The following is a 20,974-nucleotide window of genomic DNA, read 5'->3' on the forward strand; positions in this document are numbered from 1 at the left end:
CCCCCATGGCTACGCTTTAAAGGAGGAGGGAATGAATTCAGCTTGACTGGGTCCTCTCCTGCTTCTTCACCTCCCTCCGCTTGACTTTTTTTTTTTTTTTCTAATAGCATATTAAGGGTAGAGCTGATGATGATGGAGGGGGGGTGAGGAGATGAACAAGGGCTATAAAAGCAGTTTGTGAAGGTGAGAATCACTTTTTACGTATCCTTATTTGTGTTGTTGCTCCAAAATTTGGTGGGAAACAACTTCTCCCAGTTACTCTTATTATTATTATTATAATTATTATTATTATTTCTTTTGATGCCCTCTCTTCCTCCTCTCCCTTCTGCGTGTTTGAAATTCGGCCCCAGCTGTTGCCGCGTCTGTACCAAGGACTGGAGCATGAACCCTGGGGCACTCTCCAGCTCAGGGCCCCTCTCCTGGGCCATGTACCTGATGAGGAAAGGCCGGTCAGGCAGCGGACTCTTTGGTAAAGCTGAGTGTTCGTGTCACGTCACTGTCATCGCCATTTATCATCACCGTTTTCACTTGTGGTTTTAATTGCACTGAACTTCTATGTTTTTTGTCACATTTGAGTGGAGAAAATTTTACTTCTCGACCACGAACGTCCCATAATTCCTTATTATTTCTGTGACTCTATTTAAATCACTGTCAGAAGTCTAAAAATGAGATTTAGACGAATCATCCTTCTCGTTGCTTTGTCACATTTATAAAAATTTAGCTGTGTTTTTGGCTTCATCGTTGAAACTATTTGCAGTTAATTCACAGTTACTATATTGAAATGATTTCAAACTGGGTGCTTAATTTCTTCCTCTTTATGTGGTTCTGTGTGCCGATCCAGAACTTCATTGGTGAGTTTTCTGAAGCTATTTTAAATCTTTAATAGTAAGCTGTAATGTGTTCAGTTAATCAGCAGTCATTTTGATAATGGTCAGGTTTTTACCTCGTATTTTTATTGATTAAATTATATATTTAGTGGTAAATGTGAAATATCTGGGGAATCACTAGTGCCAAGTGAAATATGAAGAAGCCTGATGATTGATTGGTGATCCTGTTATGTTTTTATTTCCCCACACAAACTAAAATGAGATATTCCTCTGTATTTAAAAAAGACTGCTGGTGCAAATCGAAAGCAAACGTTGCATTTATTCATCCTTAAATTGTGTGCCTTTACAGATTTAGGATGAATCTCAGATATTAACTTAACTGCGCTTCTAATGACACAGAAATAACGCTGTTATCAATAACTTTGATAGTTGATTGGGACTGGGTATTGATTATGGATCAGAGGACACAGAGCGGCTCGTGTTACGAGTGGGTCGGTGGGAAATGCTCGCCGAGCGAAATCCAACTCCTCTCCCTTAGTCGTTTTCTTTCCCTTTTCCTCCCTCTATCAGTGCAATTGTTCGAGTCTTTACTGTTTCTCCCTCTGAAAATAACATTATTTATTATTATTATTATTATTATAATTATCATTATTATTATTATTATTATTATTAGTGTTAGTTTCAAACCAAAATTTCACTTCAATTGTTCCAGAAATGTTCAGATATATCGTTTCAAAGCATCCGTCACTATTTGAATAATTTATCATGGTTAGAGTCGGAATAAATGCTCAGTGTCAGATCTAATGACGCTCACCTTCATGAAACTGCACTTTTACTTTTATTCTTAGCTGCAGGTTTCATGTTTTGGGGTTTTAGGAGTTGTTTTTCCATTAAAAAGTGGAGTAAGTAAATATATTGTATTTAGAAAGGTGCGGTTTCATTGTTCATCTCGTAACAGGCTCTTTGTGTGATTGAATAATCAGGGACTGCATTCAGTGTGACCTCATGGTCGTCAGATTAGAGAAAGGATAAATAGGCCCCTTGACAAAGAAGTGAAAAAAAAGTTTATATTTATTTTATCATCGCCGTTTGGCGACAAGTCAAACACAAGCAGACGCAGACTGGCATTTCCCTAAAACTCCTCGGACAGCAGGGTTCATTTAACCGCAACGCATCCGGCAGGTGCTTAGTTAACGCTGTGCATTTGACCTTTAACCACTGACTAAGCAGTATGTAATTATTGCTCTTATTGGCGTGAAATAGAGCAATTAAATTCCAACAAACTGACATGTTGCTTTGAAATGAGGACGGTGTCATTCTAATGTCAAATTATTATTAGTATTAGTATTATATATTTAAAATAAAATATATTCACCTGTTCTTTTATTAATTTCTTTTAGCAGTATTGTAAACTTTGTGTCTGTCATCTTGGAAGCATTTTGCCACTCACACAATTTAGCACATATAACACTGATTTAAATCGAATTGAAACGGTGTGAAATAACAACAAACTGAATTTCTGAAAGTAATTATCTGTAAATGTGTAAAAAACTAAATATGTTTACTAATACATTTAGTATAGGTTTATTATAAAATAAAGAGTAAAAGCTTCTGAATTACACTGAGAATATGATTGAAAAAGAACACACACTGTGCAACAATAATGATAATTAAATTGATCCATTTTACGTATATTTGGTTCAATCAAACAGCTTTTAGTGGATTATATTTAAAATGAAATACTTTTAATCCAGTTTAGTTGTTGTTCATTGTTTGGGGGGGATTTAGATCACGTACTGCCCCCTGTTGTCTATAGCTGGTAATTGCATCCGAGTCTGGACGCACTGGTTTTTGATCGTCAGCAGTGAGTGATGTTTGAAGAAGTGTGCCACAGTCTGTGGTGTTTGCAGATGAAACAGCAACATCTGGATGAACAGAAGCACATTTGGAAATGATTTCCTCGCATAAAGGGACAGTGACACGTTATCAGTTTCACGTGTTTCACTTTAATACATGAGGCTTCACGTTGCTGGATTCGTGGAGGTGCAGTCAGCGCAGGAGGAAGTGCAGCCTCTCCCTCCTTTCTCTTCCCCCCCCCCTTCACTAAACCCCGCCTCCTCTCGCACGGACGGAGCTCTGATTGGTCAGTGACACCCAGCGGCGAGCCTTTCTATTGGCTGAGGCCAGCGCGGATGAGACGCAAATCCAGTGTGGTGCCAGTAAAAGGCTGCGGATGCACGAAGCGATGTCCATTCATCTAGATGCGAGAGACATAGGTGAAGAACTGAGAGTGAAAGAGAGAAAGAGTTTAGAGAGTTGTGTTGGAGTCGGAAAAACAAGGACATTTGATTTAAATGTGAGTTTCCTTTGAATGCCAAACGCGTGGACGCGTAATGTCAGCAGCGAAAACACACGAGGAGCTCTGAAGACTTTTCACAAGACATCACAAAGTCACTTTTGACTCCGCATGGAGGAGGAGAACACGCGCAAACCGGTGGAAATCTGTTTTTGTTAGCGCGTCACGCCGAGCTTTTACGCACAAGGACCGATCGTGTTTGGATAAAGCGCAGGAACTGAGCGACGTTTTTTTTTTTCTTTGATGGACAGATAAAAAGACAGCGTAAGAATCTGCAACACAAACATACAGAAAAGCTGCTTTCTGTGTAAATTAAGACAAGTGAAGACAAGAAGAGTGAAGTTGGAAATCCGAGGACGCACAAATGGTGTTTCTGTGGGACGCAAAATACGGTACAAGTTATTTCTCTCTATAAGTTGTGATGTTTGTTGTATTATTTGTGATATTCTTCGGAATAAGAACAGGCTTCGGCGAAGAGAGCAGCGTTTCTGCAAACACACCCGCTGATGAATTCCATCCTCTCTGTTATTACGCGTCGGTTCCGGTGTTCATCGCAGTCGTCATCTGCGTGGTTCCTTTGATCAGAAAGAAAGAAAAAAAGTAAATTGCTGCTGGTATTAGAGAAATATTTTCTTCTTGCTCTGTGTAACTTCCCCCTTTATATAAACAAAGTACACACACGCTATGTTCCCTTTCTTTTAAAAAGCAAATAAACTGCAGTATCATGCATTATTTAAAAATATATTGGATACACAAAATGTTTTATACAGTGTAACAAATATTTAGTCATGTACAAGTTTCTTTTTACTTGTGCATACAATTGGTTCCTGCTATTCTCTCATTTTGGTCTCTTACATATAACATTCATATTTTTATTAACATGGCTTTTAAACATGTTTTTTTATTTTTTTACATTTCTAGTTGTCCTTTGAAAAACATGAAATTGAACACGGTGTTAAGGGTAAAATATCCACAACTTAATTTACCCTAGCAATTACACAAATAATATGTCATATTAAATCCTTAAAGTTGTATAATGTGATGATGCTGCCGCTCAGATGCCTCACAATGTATTAAAGATCATTATTTTGAATGGTTAAATATTACGATATTCAAACACTTATTTGAACACATTTTATTTAACAATTGTATTTTCTTTTTCTCTTTTTTTTTTTACACCGTTTTCTAGAATTAAAATGAGTCAGATTTGCTCTAAACCATCAGGTTGCAGTGTGAGTCAAAGTGACCTTATCCCAGAACAAGACAAAAAATCACTTTGCAAAGTAAAACAACAAAAAAAGTCTGTTTCCTTCCCTAGTAACTGACTTCTGAAGCAACCTTTGGATCCTCTGCCTGGTTTCACTTTTTAAATCTGACCTGCACACAGCTCCTGTCAGATTTTCAAATCATTACCGCGAATAGATTTAAATTTGATACGATATGGTGGTGAAAATTCTCAGGACGAGTCTGAAGTCTTTCGTCATTGTCAATATAGCTCGATACGGATTCACATGCACATCTAAATAGGGTGAAATCCAACTCTTCCGCGGCTCCGCGCCGCTAAAAAACCACTGCAGACTGTAAACTACACTGCAAACCACCAGCATGTGGCTTCAACTGTGGCTTCAACTGTGGTTCTGGCTGAGTGACAACGAAACAGAGCCATGGATACAGACAGAGACAGACAGACAGACGCGGGTTTGTCTCTTAACAGTGTAAACTTAAACAACAAATACATTTTAATGTACATTTTTACTTATTTATTCACATACTGTATGTGTTTACAAGTATGCAGGACTTTCATTGGACGCTCATTTTCCCCCTCCACTGCTCAAACGACAATAAAAACTTCTAATCTTGTCCGAAAATATCAGTTAAAGTTGACTGACTTTGCAGAAAATGCTCCGTGTCACATGTTTTTTTCAGTTTTAGCCCCGACTGCTCTCACCAGTGTCCATTTAAACTGTGCTGTTGCTGTTGCTGCTCTCTTTAGTTTCATGACTACACACTCTGGCATTCAAGTCAGTGTGACCATGTTGTGTGTCATCATGTGCTGTATATAAGTGTGTGTGTGGGTTTAGTTACAGCTGTGTGCTCTGTTATGTCTTATTTTACACATCCTCTTTTTTTTTTTGTCCCAAATTTTCTGTTTTCAAAATCCATAATTCTTCCATCAGTATTCATTTTTATTATTTTTAAACTGAACGTGTTTCCCTCTGTGTTTCCCTCAGACCCAGCCCCTGGCCGGCGTTACACTCCCCCCTCCACCACGCTCGCCTCTGGGGGGAAGATGGCAGAGGCCCTGCCTCTCGGGGCCCAGGAGGCTGGAGGTGGAGCGTCTCTGCTGAGCAAGTTGCGCATGGCAGACCGCGGCATGGTCGAGGTACATGGAACTTTATTTTGATGTTTTCCCCCCTAAACTAAGCAGACAACTGATCTAAAATGTCTCTGCGATTGCTTCTGCAGGTGATCTCAGATCATCCAGGCGAGCTGGTGAAGACGGACAGTCCCAACTTCCTCTGCTCTGTGCTGCCGACACACTGGAGGTGTAACAAGACTCTGCCCATTGCTTTTAAGGTGCGTACATCCCATGCGTATATACGTTACTTGTTATCCAGCATCTGACCTTTTTTGACTGGAAATGTATGTTTTTGTTGCTTTGTATAGCGCTCTCTCCCCCACACCAAAGTCCATAGAAAAAATTGCTGATTTTACCTCAGAGCACTCAGGGGTTTTTGATCCACTGCTGCCTCCATCAGTAAGTTCTACTGTGTTATACAGTGACTTGTGTGTTTAAAATTGGTCTTTCTGATTTAACTCTGTGACACAAACATATCGAATGAAACAGCAGTGGACCAGCAGCTCCTCTGTCCCACAAACTAAAAATTATGATTTTCTCTATGTACTTTGGTGCAGGAGAATTTACAAACTTCAAATTTCCAGTCAGAAAAAAAGTCCTCCTGTCGACTCAAACCGAACATTAATGATATAATTCAGTGACATTTGGAATAGTTTGTCCTACATAACAAGCATTAGATGCTGTGTAATGCAATAAAACACACTGAAACACAATTTTATTATATTAACAGTGTAATGATAATGAAAAGTAATTATAATAATAATAATAACGCGTATACGGTACAATGCATTTTTGTTGCTGTGTCTTCCTTCATATCGATGTGTGTATGAGAGCTGCTCTGCTGCACTTTGAGACGAAATGCATTTGTGGAAAAGCAGCTTTTAGCTGCAAAAACACACAGGCGATTGATTGATTTATTGAATTTTATGCATTAGTGTTGGCCCATGCTTGTGTGTGTGTGTGTGCGTGCGTGTGTGTGTTAGTTTGCTGCATTATGCATTATTATGGAGTGTCATGAGCGGATGTCACTGCCTCTTACTGATAATGGATGACTGTTATGATGTGCACGCACACACGTACACACACACAAATGGATACACAGCTAGACTTTTCTTGAAGTGCACATCCTTGACAATACACACAAATATGCACCCATGCACACACAAATACTATTTAATTTAAAAATGCCTGTGCACAAGTGCTATAGATGAACATAAACACACTCACACACATTGGTCTTGAATTGAGAGCTTTATAATTGTTTCCTTTATCCTGTTTGTTCTGTTGGGCTTTATGCTCTACTGCTTTGTGAACTTTATATATATATATATATGTAGCATTTATTTACACTTTGACTCATACTGTAGCATGGTTTATTATTACTAAAACAAATGTTAACGCTAATCCAATCATATTCCGTCATATTTATGACTCAGTCCTGGCATTAACATCATATAATGCCAGGCGTATCGCAGGCGGCATGTTTGCATTACGGCGGTTTGTGCCATCTGAAAAATTCTGGCGGTTTCTGAAAGCTGAGAAGTTGCAGGAAGATGACAAATCAGTGACTTTGAAAGGAGAGAGTTTGAAAAACGCCTGTGCATAGTTTCCATTTTCTGGAAAAATAAGCAAAACAAAAGTCCAGATGGACATTTTCAGGCTTAGGTGTTAAAGGGTTAAAGACCAATATGTGAAGTGAGTACTCCTCCAAAGACTTGGAGTATTATTATATGTGTGTTGTCACATTTTGACGATTATTAGCTGCGGTTACTCACTACCAGAGCTCAGGGTTAAACAGAGATCTAATCCACGGCACGGTCATTTGCACACTGATGGTGCAGTGTGATAAGCGTTAATATGAAAATCATCCTGCCTGGCTCTGGATTTGCGTATGTGTGGGAGAATGTGCTCTCTAGTACGCTAAGCATAAAAACATTTTCATTTTGCATTTGATTAGGTACCTTTTTTTTTAGCTTGATATTTTATTTCCATCTTTGACATCTACGTGTTCTTAAGTGTGGTTATATGAGTTACGAGCGCTGACTGCACTATGACACAGTCTGGAGACACAAGGAAAATCAGATTTTAGCCACTTAACAAAAGGCTGCCCTGATTAAATATGCACTCGCTTAAGAATATGATACACAAATAAAATGTTTGCCACTGTTTTTCTCGCAGTTGCACGGCCTTTTTATTGGCTGAAAGCAAGTTTGTAAACTAATCACTCTACAACAACAGTCCATTGGGAAAAATCCACGTTTTTAGCCTATAGGGACACAGTCACTCAAAACACTAAAAACACAAAATAAAACCCATAGTAAAATGCTGTCGAAATAATACACAACTCCTTATATGGACATCCTGGGTGTTTATAGGTCACTATTCAGACTTAAATTTTTTTTTACAAAGATTCGTTCATTGTACATTGTGAGTACTTTTTGCTCAGGTGTGTTTATATCATTGGTGAAAATGAAGGATGAAAATGAGGTATCCCTATATTGCACATTCTTATAACCTCTGTATATACTGTACGTTTTAACATAGTAAAGGAAAAAATCAGGGTTAAGGGTTAATCAGCCGTAAAAGTAAGGCAGAACATGTCTCCAGATCACCAGTGAAAATGACTCCATCTCCTCTCTTTCTTCCCGACAGGTGGTCGCCCTGGGCGACATCCCCGACGGCACCCTGGTAACAATTATGGCGGGCAACGACGAGAATTACTCGGCAGAGCTCCGCAACGCCACGGCTGCCATCAAGAACCAAGTGGCCCGATTCAACGACCTGCGCTTTGTCGGCCGCAGCGGAAGAGGTACACGTTAAGCAAACCAAAACATTTGTTGTGTAGGCCACAATGTAGAGCAACACTGTCCATAAATGTCTCACACTGTCTGAAATACAATAGGTGTGTTTGGTGAAAGTGCAGTCAAATTAGGGGAAGTACACGTGAATAAAAACAGTATTCCAGTGTTCGCGCAGCTTCCTCGTATCAACCCATTCACCCTCCACCCCCCAACGGACACACTATACCACAGTTACTCTAAATCGGTTGCAGGCAAATGCTCCAACTTATCTATTTAAAACAGCAGTCCTGTGTACACAAATTCTGCTAACACACACACACACACATACACACACACACACACACAGAAGATATGACTACCTAAGTGCTCCCCAGCTAAATGTCATGTAGGAATAACTGTCAATAATATGACAGATTCCACAGTCCTGCTGTTGACAAATGAGCATATTAATAATTCATGTGCAGTAGAATTCAAATCATGAAAGTTGAGGAGTGGAAAAATTTGTTTTTATGCAAATGAACCAGCACAGAGTACAATGGCCTTCCCAGAATCACCCTATCGCTGGAGTATTTAAAGCTATGAAGCGATCCTCTGGGTTAATGCGTGAAAATTAAGCGTCGAATTCAGGAATCCTGGAACAAATCCTAAAAGAGGTGGGCTAAAGAGGGGGATGAGAGTTCTGTTCAACGCGTGTGAGTGCTTGCAGATCTTTAAGTAAGATGCAGAGCTAAAGGGACCCACATCAGACTGAACAGAAGCAAGCAAATGAAACTGAACAGCAAACTCCAGACAATGTCTGGACCGAGTCTCTGGAGATTATCTGAAAACAGCTACGCTGCAGCCCGGCATCTTGTGCTGTGGACCTAATTGCGAGGGCGGGGAGGAGTTTACGAAGCAGAACAAACTACATGTTATGATTCGAATAGACTAAAGCAAAACAGCGAACATATTTCTTACATTTAAGCTGATGTAGATTTTAGTTGCTGAGCTTTTTGCTCAGTGGCTATGCATTTACCATACAAATAATAATGATTTCTCACACACAAAATGCATTGTGTGTATATATACTATAGCATTTGATTACTGTGTGCAATTATTAATAATTTATGGCAATATTACTCTCAGTATAGGGGCATAAATTACTGTAAATCGTCTGCTATAAGTTACATTAGAGGTTCCTGTGTTTCTCTCAGAATTCTGATGGAAACTGTTGATATTTGAAGTTTTTTTTTTTGTTTTTTTTAGATGTTAAGTGATAATAGGCCACATCAGTCAACAGGCCCGGCAGAGATTCTCCATTTAAAAACCTCCAACTGTCATCAACTGTCCATGTGGGAAGTGGTTAGTTTCACTGCTGACACCAATGAGTGGTTTAGTGGTTTGACTGGTGGTTTTTCTGTGTGTGTGTGTGTGTGTGTGTGTGTGTGTGTGTGTGTGTGTGTGTGTGTGTGTGTGTGTGTGTGTGTGTGTGTGTGTGTGTGTGTGTGTGTGAGGAGACAAAGTCCGACTCATTCAGCTCTCCCTATTTTGCAGAAGAACCTAGTTTCCGCTCTCGCGCGCCGTCGCCTCGCGCACCGTTTTCATCCGTGTAGATGGATTTGCATATGACAAGCAGTGAGAAGCGAGATCCTCCATCAGTTTAATGATTTACAGAGTTAAAGGGATAGTTCGGGTTTGTTTTTGAGTGTTGGTGGTGTACACCTGCACAGAGGAACCCAGTTTCAAGTTTCACATTCAGCACTATGTGTCAGTGCCTCACACAACTTAACTCCTTTTCACTCTGATTTACAGTTGAGAGGTTTTTCTTTGTCAATACTCATTTATTAGAAACCTGCATAACTCATTACTCCTAAATGTTAAGACTAAACTGGATGAGAACAGGTTATCGGAGGTGATCGGAGGTCATATGAGGCACAGGCAAACAACTGAGAGAGACTAAGTACATCAGCCCTGTAAAGAAATGGCAGAAGCACAGCTGAGGTGACATCATTTTTCACATCTGCTTGTTTGTTCTCCATATGCAGTTCAGTTTGTTGCCTCTACTGTACATACAGAGCAACATGGGCATGATGATGATACCTTTTGCATCACACACATACACACGCATACAAACAAATGCACAAACACCAACCAAGAGAACACACACGTCACTTTGTTGACGATATCTGATTGCGAGGAGGAAACTTCCCAAACTCAGCAAGCACTGACATGTACACACATGCGCACACACACCCAACCCCAACCTTTAACGTAACCCTAATCTAAACCTTATTCTAACTAATGCTAATCCTCAAAAAGCCTTTTAGATTTGTAGTAAACCACAGTGGCTTCCCAAGGTCAAAATGTCCATTCAAATTTGTCCATACAAATTTGTCCTCATAGACTACGACACACACACATGTCACCTCAAACCCACTCTGACTCTATAGACAGAGTGAGACATAGGGGTGATTCTGATTCTGCGCGATAGACACAACAGACACACAGACTTCAGCTGTTCCCCTCTATCCGCCAAAAATCTCTTACTGTAAACTCTTTGTGTAAACAACCTGCACAGAACACACAACATCTCCCCCCCCCCTCCCTCCGAAGTACTACACAATCCTCACACTCCGGCCTGTGTACTAGCCACGGCATCAGAGAGAGAAGCACTGTTCGAGAGAAGTCAGAGAGGAACACCTGGCATCACCCACATATTATGTGTCTGCATGTGGTAACTTCAGTCCTGGCAGACGACAGTGGTGGTCTGCACATGTGTGTGTGTGTGTACAGCAAGTGCAGTGTTGAGTGAGTGCTACTTCCAGAACTGCGGCTGCCGGTGTTACCACCCCCTACCCCACAACCACAGATGCACACATTTTCATCAACTTCACATACGTCCATATCCATGTTGGTAGTGAGATAAACAATAGTCATTATCGCATGTACAGACATTTGCTCCACTGTTTCCAGAGACAAGATGAGGAGTTCTTAAGGCGATTGGGATTTTATGTTTGGAATCTGTGAATCGACTCATAAATGTGTTCATAAAATGTTATCACAACCATAGCCACTCTACACTCTTATAAATAAGGGTTCTAAAAGGGTTCTTCTACAAGGGCTGAGGTTCTACCTGGATCCATTTGCTTCTGAAAAACCCTTTCTTCAGGAAAGGGTTCTTGGTAACACTAATGGTTCCAGTAAGAACCATTTTGATCCAGAGAACCTGGAGTCAAAAAAGGTTCTCAGAAAAAGAATTCTAAATGACTGAACTCTCCTGCTCAAAAAAACCTTGGTCGTTTAGAAGTTTGACGTGACAAGCGATTCTTTGCTTTTTGAACAGTGCACTCTTAGAAATAAAAGTGCTAATTAGAACCATATAAGGTTCTTCGGCTTGTCCTCATAGGAGAAGCCTTTTTGGCTCCAGGTAGATCCTTTTTATAAAATGGTTCTTACTGGAACCATTAGTGTTACCAAGAACCCTTGAAACCTTGAAACCTTTCTTCAGCAAAGGGTTTTTCAGAAGCAAATTGTTCCAGGTAGAACCTCAGCCCTTGTAGAAGAACCCTTTTGGAACCCTTATTTTCGAAGAGTGTGTGCATTACACTTTTAAATGTGGGTTTCCTGACATGGAGAATGACCAGTACATAAAGTAGGTGATTTAATGCATTATGCAGAGCTAAGGTAAATTTAGGAAGCACACTGGGAGATAATGGGGAGATATGTTGTGGTAAAACACACAATCAGACAATTAACAAACATTTTCCTTGCCTCTTTTCTTCTATTCTATCTCTATCTGTCTTCTCCTTCACTATCACTCTTTTCCCTGCTCACCTCTTGTCTCTCAGGGAAGAGTTTCACTCTGACCATCACCGTCTTCACCAACCCTCCTCAAGTGGCCACATACCAAAGAGCGATTAAAATTACAGTGGACGGTCCGAGAGAGCCACGGCGTGAGTTTCACACACACACACACGCACACACACACACACACACACACACACACACACACACACACACACACACACACACACACACACACACACACACACACACACACACACACCGACGCAAACACACACACACACACATTGAATTGTGGAGTCCCACAGGGTTCAGTTGTGAGTCCCATCCAATTCCCAATGTACATGAATTCTCATACCCACGAACTACCTAGAATCTTGATTCGATTGGCTGCCTGAGTCAAGTGCTACGACTTTGTGCCCGTTGCTGTTGTCCATCACAGCTCCGACCTTGAGCTGAGAACACAAGAGAAAGAGAATCTGACAAAAATGTGCTCTGAATGCACGTCAACATTATTCTCCAAGCGTGATCGAAAGCATCAAGTACGTCCATGGTCAAAAGCGTTTAAAGTGACACATACGTGAGTGTGTGAGCCGGCATTATGGTGCATATTTTAAGATGGATTTTACTTCTCAACTGACATAAATGCTTTTTCCTGTTATTAGGTATAATATAAATAAAGTCAGGCTAATTCTTAGTTAAGTGAGTCAGTCAGGAAACTGATGCAACACTCAAGTTCCTCTCCCAGTCAGTGTGTGATGAAACCTGTTTAATTTTAATGCTGGATGAGAAAATTACAAAAAAGATAGTCATCGAAAATAGTCGTCGTTCATCTCAGATGGAGACGAGCTGAACTGAGAGTCACTGGTCAGCAGACTGAGAGATGTGAGGTGACAGAAAGAGAAGAAGACTCCTGCCAGTTCTGCTCAGCTGTTAATAACCATCACTCGTCTCTGCGTCGCCCACACACACACACACACACACAGTATAAATACACATTCGCGCACACTTCCCCCATTGGGAGGAAGTGCCTGTAACTGGAGCTCAGTCTCAGAGCTTTGAAGTGCAGCCAACACCACAGACAGCATGACAGACCACCACACACACACACATGCACATGTGTGCCTGCGCGGCGCCCATCACCACATTCACAGCCACAGTCTGGACATTGTTTTAGTCTGTTTTGCCTTGTAACTGTTACTGTAATCCCTGGATTATGTAATCAGATTACAAGCGTGAGGTAATCTGCCAACAACACCAAAAAAAAAAAAAAACATCTCTGCATTACTTTGTGTTGCACAGTCTGACACACAAAACACGATCTGTAAACTGAGAGAGTTGAAAAGTTGCAGAACGTGAAAGATTCACAAGGGATCGTGACAATTTCGTCCCAGGTCATCGTCAAAAGATGGACGAGGTCAAACCGGGCTCTCTGGCGTTCTCTGAGAGGCTAACAGAGCTGGAGCAGCTGAGACGGAGCTCGATGAGGGTGACACCTCCTCACCATCATCACCATCAAACCTCGGTCAACGCCCGGCAATCTGCAGCACTCAACTCCGCCACATTCTCCAGTCCCACACACTCTCAGATAACTGCTGGTAAGAGGCAAAAAAAACAACAACAACAAAAAAACAATGGTTACATTTCGTAACTACAAGTGGTAGTTTAGGTGTGGTTGTAGAAGTTTACTGAGCGACTGTACCGAGAACCAGTCTGAGACGTGGAGACTCATTTTCACCGATAGCACGTCTGTCGGCGGAGACAAGAAAGAACCAAAAAAAGGCTCATCTGACAAAAACTGACACCTACTTAAATCTACAACATCTCACCAAAAGGATCTCAAAGAATATTTTGTTTCTGCTTTAACATTTGTCCACTTTATAAACCACTCACTCCCACACCAAAGGAAGAGATAATCAGTGTTTGTTGATCCACTGCTGACTCCACCAGTCAGTTCAGATGTGTTGTTTTGTGACTCTGGTGTCATTCAGATTTACCTTAGTGACGCAAACTCATGAACAAAGCAGAACTAAACCAGCTGCTCAATTTCCATGTGAGCTAAAATCACAGATTTTCTCCATGGAGTTTGGTATATTATAGACAAAAATACATTCCCAGCCAGAAAATTGTGTTTGAACGTTTTTTATGTATTTAAGAATATATGTTTAGTTGTTGTAGATGTTGATTTCCATTCTTTATTATCCTTCAGAGAGGTATTTTAAACCAAAGCAGTTTTCACACACAAACACCAGTTTGGGTTTGGTGTCTTGCTTAAGGAAAACATGTTGTCACTTCAAGCTACAAGCCGGAGCTTTGAGATTGAGAAACTACTCTTCGGGCAGTTTCTCAATGAGCTCAAACAACAAGCCGGTGAGGCAATCATGTGGACAGGAAAGTCACGGGACGTCACGGAAGCGAATAGATGTTAGTCGTGCTGTTGTTGCTCTATTTACTATGACACACCTTTGCTGCTGATATGTGCCACTGTAGTCTATGCATGACTGTACATGGTGTTGAAAGAGAAAAGTTGCATAAGACAGGTTAGTGAGCTGATGAGGATTAAGGTATACATTAAGTTGCACAACAATGGATTGAATCTCTACCATCATTTAAAAAGGCAGGGTTTTGCTGTGTTCTCCTGAAATGAGGAACTTCTGTCTTTGTCTCCCCTGAAAAGATTTACCTGTGACCTCATATTAAGGACTCTAGTCACGGGCCATGGATGACTGAGCTCGTTTCTTTTCTCGATAAGATGGTTCACACACAGCGACAATTACGCTTCACCATGGTTTCGATATCTGTCGAATATGTCACAAGTAACAAGTTAACCACAGCTCTTACTGTGAAACATTTGCAGGAGCTGCAGATGCGCGGGATCGTGCTCTGTAGTACTTCCTTTTATCTGAGCACATTACATTGTATTGGGGTGGATTAGTGTGGGCCTTAGTTGAGCCTCAGTGTCTCAAGGCTAATTCTCAGCACAGAGGCATCAGGCAGACTGACCTCCTGAACTATCCCTTTAACAAATAAAAACAAAAAACTGTGTGTGTGTGTGAGTGTGTGTAAATGTTCGTTCAGCTTGCATCAAAACTTGTTCCTCCCTGTGGTTTTACTGAGGTCTGCTGTGGTCTCTGTGTGTGTGTGTGTTGTCGTGGATACTCTACATGGCACAAGAAGATAGTATCTGTTCCCTTTTTTCGGCCTTTAGTGCTAGTGACATTGAGGGGATGCGGGTTTGTGCGTGTGTGTGTGTGCAGCCTTTAGAAACTGCGAGTTTTCTTATGTGGGTAGGTCTTGTGTGTGTGTGTAAGTGAGGAAGCAAGATCGGCATCAAGGAGGAAATGAGAGTCAGCTGGTTGGAAGTGCTCTGATGAAAAAAAACACCAAATGCGATGCAAATGTACAACAACCACGATGTCTGATTGCTTTCTATGCGTTATTGTAAATAATTCAACTATTCGTACTGATGGTGCAATCACTGCCTAGTGTTATCCGTTTACAGTTTATATTTCCCTCTCTACACACAACCCTCATAAAAGGTTAGAGATGTGGAGTTAATGGGGCCCCTCAAGATGCTGGTGGTTTAATGGTGGTTATATATTCTGTATTAAGCTTTGTGCAACCCTGTGGGAAGGAACTGCATTTGTAAGACTTTCTGTTTCTGTCTCACTCTCCAACATTTACCAAACAATACATGTTTCAGACAATTCGGTATTGGCCGACACAGCTAATCCTGTAAAGTATATCTTATTTATATATATATATATATATATATATATATGTATGTATATGTTATGAAACAGATGTTTGTGATTATATTAAGCCATACACCACTACTATATTCCGCTTCTATTTCCAAACAGCCAGCCATTGACTGCATGACTTCTGGCCCACATTAGTGCTCTCTGCCTGGGGAGAAGCAGCCAGGAGAGGAGGGGGCTTGGCACAAGGCCTGGCCTTCTCCACCCACAACCTCCACACAACACACACACACACACGCACGCACGCACGCACACATGCACGCACACACACACACACACACACACACACACACACACACGCACGCGCACACACACACACAGACACACACGTCAGTGCTCTTGGCAAGACTTGAAAAGTCTCCATTGGCGTCTTAGCTGCTGTGTACAATTTACTTCCTCGTCTATCGGCGCATACATACACAGAAACACACACACACACACATACGTACACTTCTGTCTGCAAGTCTGTGGATGATCAGTGCCATTTATTAGACTGTGGGGAAAAGGCTGGATTAAATAAAAGAACACACACACACAGCTCCCCCTTCTTCCATCCACACCCACACACAAAGTTAATTGCTTCCTCTCCTCCATCACTCTTTCTTCTGTTTCTTTCACCATCAAACGCTAATGTTTCGAGACCAAGTTCGCGTAAATCAGCCTGTATTTAAGCAGCTCTCCCTCCACAAATGACGCAGTCGAATTTTCCCAAATCCAAGATATTTGCTCTGCAATGAGTGTTTCCCAAACCTCAAAACGATGACGTGCTCGAACCAAAGATATTCAACTGTCGTTTAATAGAGGAGAAAAGAAACCAGAACATATTCACATTTAAAGAAGCTGAAATCAGAGAACGTCTTTTTACGAATATTTGCAGCCTTTGTGTGTATTGTGGAATCCAGCTCAGGATATGTATTATGTCATTAATGGAATTGCAGTATCATTCAGCCATCATCCTGAATCAAGATGGCCGCTTGATTGAAGGCTCTGAATGTTGTCACTGATTGAGTTGTGTCTCTCGTTCTCTCGCTCAGATTCAAGACAGATGCAGTCGTCTCCGTCTTGGTCCTACGACCAATCATATCCCTACCTTGGCCAAATAACCACTCCCACCATCCACACAGCCAACCCCCTATCGCCTGGCCGCTCCTCTCTCAGCGACTTGTCCTCACGTCTCACAGGTAACACACACACACACACACAGGTCGCTTTGTATTATCTGTAAATAATGATGTGGTGTTACACAGGGTTCAAATGTGGGACCCATCTAATTCTCCATTTACACGCCCACACATACAGTGAACAGTGTGACTAAAAACATGTATTTTAACCCTTGACCTTTTCCCTCTCTCAGGTCCTGACCTCACGGCCTTCGGTGACCCCAGAATGACCTTAGAACGATCCTTCTCCTCTCTTCCCTCATTGCCCGACTCGCGCTTCTCCGACCCTCGCGTCCACTACCCTCCCACAGCGGCCGCCTTCACCTACACTCCCTCTCACAACCCAGTCTCCAACGGCGCCCTTGGCATCACGATGGCGACAGCCATGGCGACCACGCCGGCGGGGAGGTACCACACCTACCTGCCTCCTCCCTATCCTGCGAACACCCCGCACCAGACTCAGAATGGACCTTTCCAGTCCACGTCCTCACCATACCACCTGTACTACTCCACCGCTGCCGGATCGTACCAGTTCTCCATGATGGCCGGAGGCGGAGGCAGCAGTGACTCGCGCTCCCCTCCCAGGATCCTGCCACCATGCACCAATGCTTCAACAGGCTCCGCCCTCCTGCACCCCTCCTTGCCCAATCAGAATGAAGGAGTGGGCGTTGAGGTGGAGTCCAGCCACAGTAGCTCCCCGACAAACATGGCGGCTGCTGAGGCCGTGTGGAGACCTTACTGAACAGCCAACATGGCCGCGGATATCAACCATAAACATATATGTGGACTGCTCTGGCAACATTACAGCCATACTTGATCATGTTCTGGTCTTGTTTGGATCAATATGGCAGCAACATTGACTTAATAGATTACGGTATAACTATATCTGTGATATTAAAACCTGGTCATGTGATGGCATTGACTGAACTCACACAAACAACATTCAGAATACAGGAGGAGATACACTGACAGAAGTCAGTGTTCTATTAAAAGAATAATGATCCACTGTCAGTTTAATGACACTCTGATATTATACATAAATATAAAAAGCAGTATAAGCCTCTTGACTTCTCTTTCTATGTTGACCAATCACGCAACAAATTGACCCTAAATGCATCTATTGATTTTTCATTTCATCTGCATTCATTATGCATTAAGCCAAAGACTCTTGTAATCTCTTAACTACAACCACACTCTTGTGTCTGTAAAAATAAGCCTGGACATGCACATGTGAATCCTCCATCATTAGACAACAGGTAAACTATTTTAAAATGTCATCACATGACCAGGTGCCAAACGCAGCCTCTGTAAAACACAATGTTGGCCACTGGAAAAAAAAGGCGAGCAGAATGACTGACAGGTGCACGGGACAGTGGCGCCGAAGAACAGACCGAGTCATTGTCACTGCGGCACACAGTTGAGGGAGTAAATATAAATGGACGACGTAAACGTGAATGGACACGGACGTGAGAGAAGCAAGGGTTAATGTTTGGGTTTAACACTGACACAGTGCATGCAGCGGCATTGGACTGATCCCAATTCAGCCTCCTTTGTACACAAAGGGGAATTTTTTTCCTCATAAATGTTGTCGGTGTTGTAAAAAAAGACGATCTCCTCATCATATTGTGACCTGTTTGTTTATTTACCTTTGCTCCAAGAACCATTTTCACCGTCAAAGTCAACTTTTGAGTAAAATCATGACACTTTAAGGTAGATGCTTGTCTTTCCAAACACCTGTAAATCAGGAGAAATGTCGAGGTACTTTTTTAAAAATGTGGTTGTGTCAGGTGCTGACACGTAGTCAGCTACACTTCAAGATTCTGGCTTCCAAACCAATGACTCATGAGTTCACTGCACTGAGAAATCATTACAGTAAGTCATTTTGTAATGTGTTAATTTATTCCCACAATACCATTTTTGGTAGCATTGTGTGTGTGCGTGCATGTGTGCGTGTGTGTGCTTGTGTGCGACTCACAGTGATTCACAGTAATTTGTGCTGTATATAGCCATGGCTGTAAATGATACTGCATTTTCAACATCGTTTCGTCATCCCTTCTCCTCTTTCTTTCTCTTTTGCTCATTGTCTTTTTGTCTTTCTCCATGTTCTCTGTCTCTCACGCGCTCATGCACACACTTTACTTTTTTTTATTTTAAAACTATTGACAGTTCATATTTGTTTGTGATTTCTATAAATATTCTTGTGAGGAAAATATAACTGTTGTTGTGGTTACTGCACACTTTGGACACTTCTGCATCAACAAACCTGAACCTTTAACCATAACGTTAATATAATTGAAATAATATTTTGCCTTAAACTTAACCAGCTCCAGAGAAATTAGGTTCTGTCTCATCAGGACCCGGTTTTGGTCTCCATGAGGACGACTGGTCCAGTGAATTTACCAGAAAAGGTCCTAAAAGGGCAACAAAGAGGAACAAAAGTACATTTTTACTACTTAATAAAAATCTTGCCTCATAAATCTGCATTTGATTAACCATATAACATCTTAGGAATATGTTGATCTTGCTGTTAGACACCACCTTAGAGTCCACTGACAAAAATACACTGTAAGTACTTCATACACCGATTTAAATATTACAAACTATACCTTTCATTTTGGGGAAGTTTGAGACTATGGTTCTTAGGTATGATTTTTAATTTAAATGCACTGTTGTCGCTCTGAAAGGAACTGCAGCAGTGCTTGAGAAAGAACAAGTCACATGGGGGGTTTTCTTGGTTGCCTGGAAAAACAATTACATGTATGAGTCAGACAAAATGAGGCTGGTAAAGATCAGATAGTAACCACTGGATTGGGCCTTTAAGGGACTGCAGACTCATTTTAATGTGGTTGTCTGAAAACAGGCTCCACACAAGCTCGATTTCAGATGTGAGAAAACAATTGTTCTTGACACTTGTTGGGTTGTTTGAAAAGGAAGGTGTCCTGCAGCAGCAGGGTTAGACAACACTGTCATCTACTGGTCAAGATGCGTCATTACATCTCGGTGATTTGATTCAGTTCTGGAAGACTTTGAAACTAAAGTTTTTTATTTATCAACAATGCCAAACTTTGCCACATTCATTCACCTACATTGATATGATTTATACTGACGCCCGATCCTGGATTTATATTCTCTTTGTGTCCATGTAAGGGGTCAAACATTTTTCATTTTAAGTCATTTGCAGATCAAACTTGTCTTTGTTTTTGAAGCTCAGAAAAGAATTCTCGTTTTCTCGCTCTTGCCAACAAACAGAGGCGGGGAATTGATTTCCTAACAGTGGCCGTCACTTGGCGCTTGGCTGAGCTTCAGCTGTGATTGATGACCCACAGTAATGACAAAATGTGGAGGAAATTACCAGGAACCCAGAATTTACATAATGTCCTATTAATCACTGTGACAGAGGGACAGAGGTGGTGATGGCAAAGGAGGGGGACATGTCAGACAAGAGATTACCTATTTATAATACAACCTAAGACTTTGTGTACAGATGTGTTGTAAATCAGGGTGTCGAAGGAACGTGGAGTGGTCTTGTAAGTAAATGCTTAAATATATCTATTTTTTATAGTAAGTAATTTGAGTAAATAAAATGTAAAAACAAATGTACCAATCTGATTTTTTCAAATAATGATAATACTACTATGTATCATATAATAATAACGATAATAATCAGAAACATAATCAGGGTTTTTTGTTCTGTTCTATACTCCAGTCCGGTAGGTGGCGGTAATGCACCTACAAGCTGTTTATCGAAAGCCATTAAGAAGACGAGAAAGCGCTTCCGTGGCAACAAGGGACGCTAGAGTAGCCACTGTGTATCAGCTAAGTTGGTACAACTAGTGTTTTAATAATGTACAATTTGCATTTTAAATCTAAATATTCACAATGGCATTGGGGATAATGTGTAATGGAGCCTTTGATATCAAAGGGCGC

The 20,974-nt window shown here is 41.2% G+C and overlaps 1 protein-coding gene across 2 annotated transcripts; it reads left to right on the forward strand.

Moving 5' to 3' along the window:
* Positions 1–3,096: 3,096 nt before the first annotated feature.
* Positions 3,097–19,199, forward strand: runx1 (RUNX family transcription factor 1). 2 transcript variants are annotated; one of them, XM_083900909.1, is made up of 8 exons: positions 3,097–3,575; positions 5,415–5,566; positions 5,650–5,760; positions 8,195–8,351; positions 12,171–12,275; positions 13,521–13,724; positions 16,922–17,068; positions 17,242–19,199. In XM_083900909.1, exons 1-8 carry the CDS (start codon positions 3,548–3,550, stop codon positions 17,787–17,789), a joined length of 1,452 nt encoding a protein of 483 aa, XP_083757035.1. In that variant the 5' UTR covers positions 3,097–3,547; the 3' UTR covers positions 17,790–19,199. The 2 variants fall into 2 exon arrangements, with proteins under 2 accessions (XP_083757035.1, XP_083757036.1); XM_083900910.1 differs by lacking the exon at positions 13,521–13,724.
* The last annotated feature ends 1,775 nt before the right edge of the window (positions 19,200–20,974 follow it).

The sequence above is a fragment of the Microchirus variegatus genome (genome assembly GCF_963457635.1).
Source record: "Microchirus variegatus genome assembly, chromosome: 1".
Taxonomy (NCBI): Eukaryota; Metazoa; Chordata; class Actinopteri; order Pleuronectiformes; family Soleidae; genus Microchirus; species Microchirus variegatus.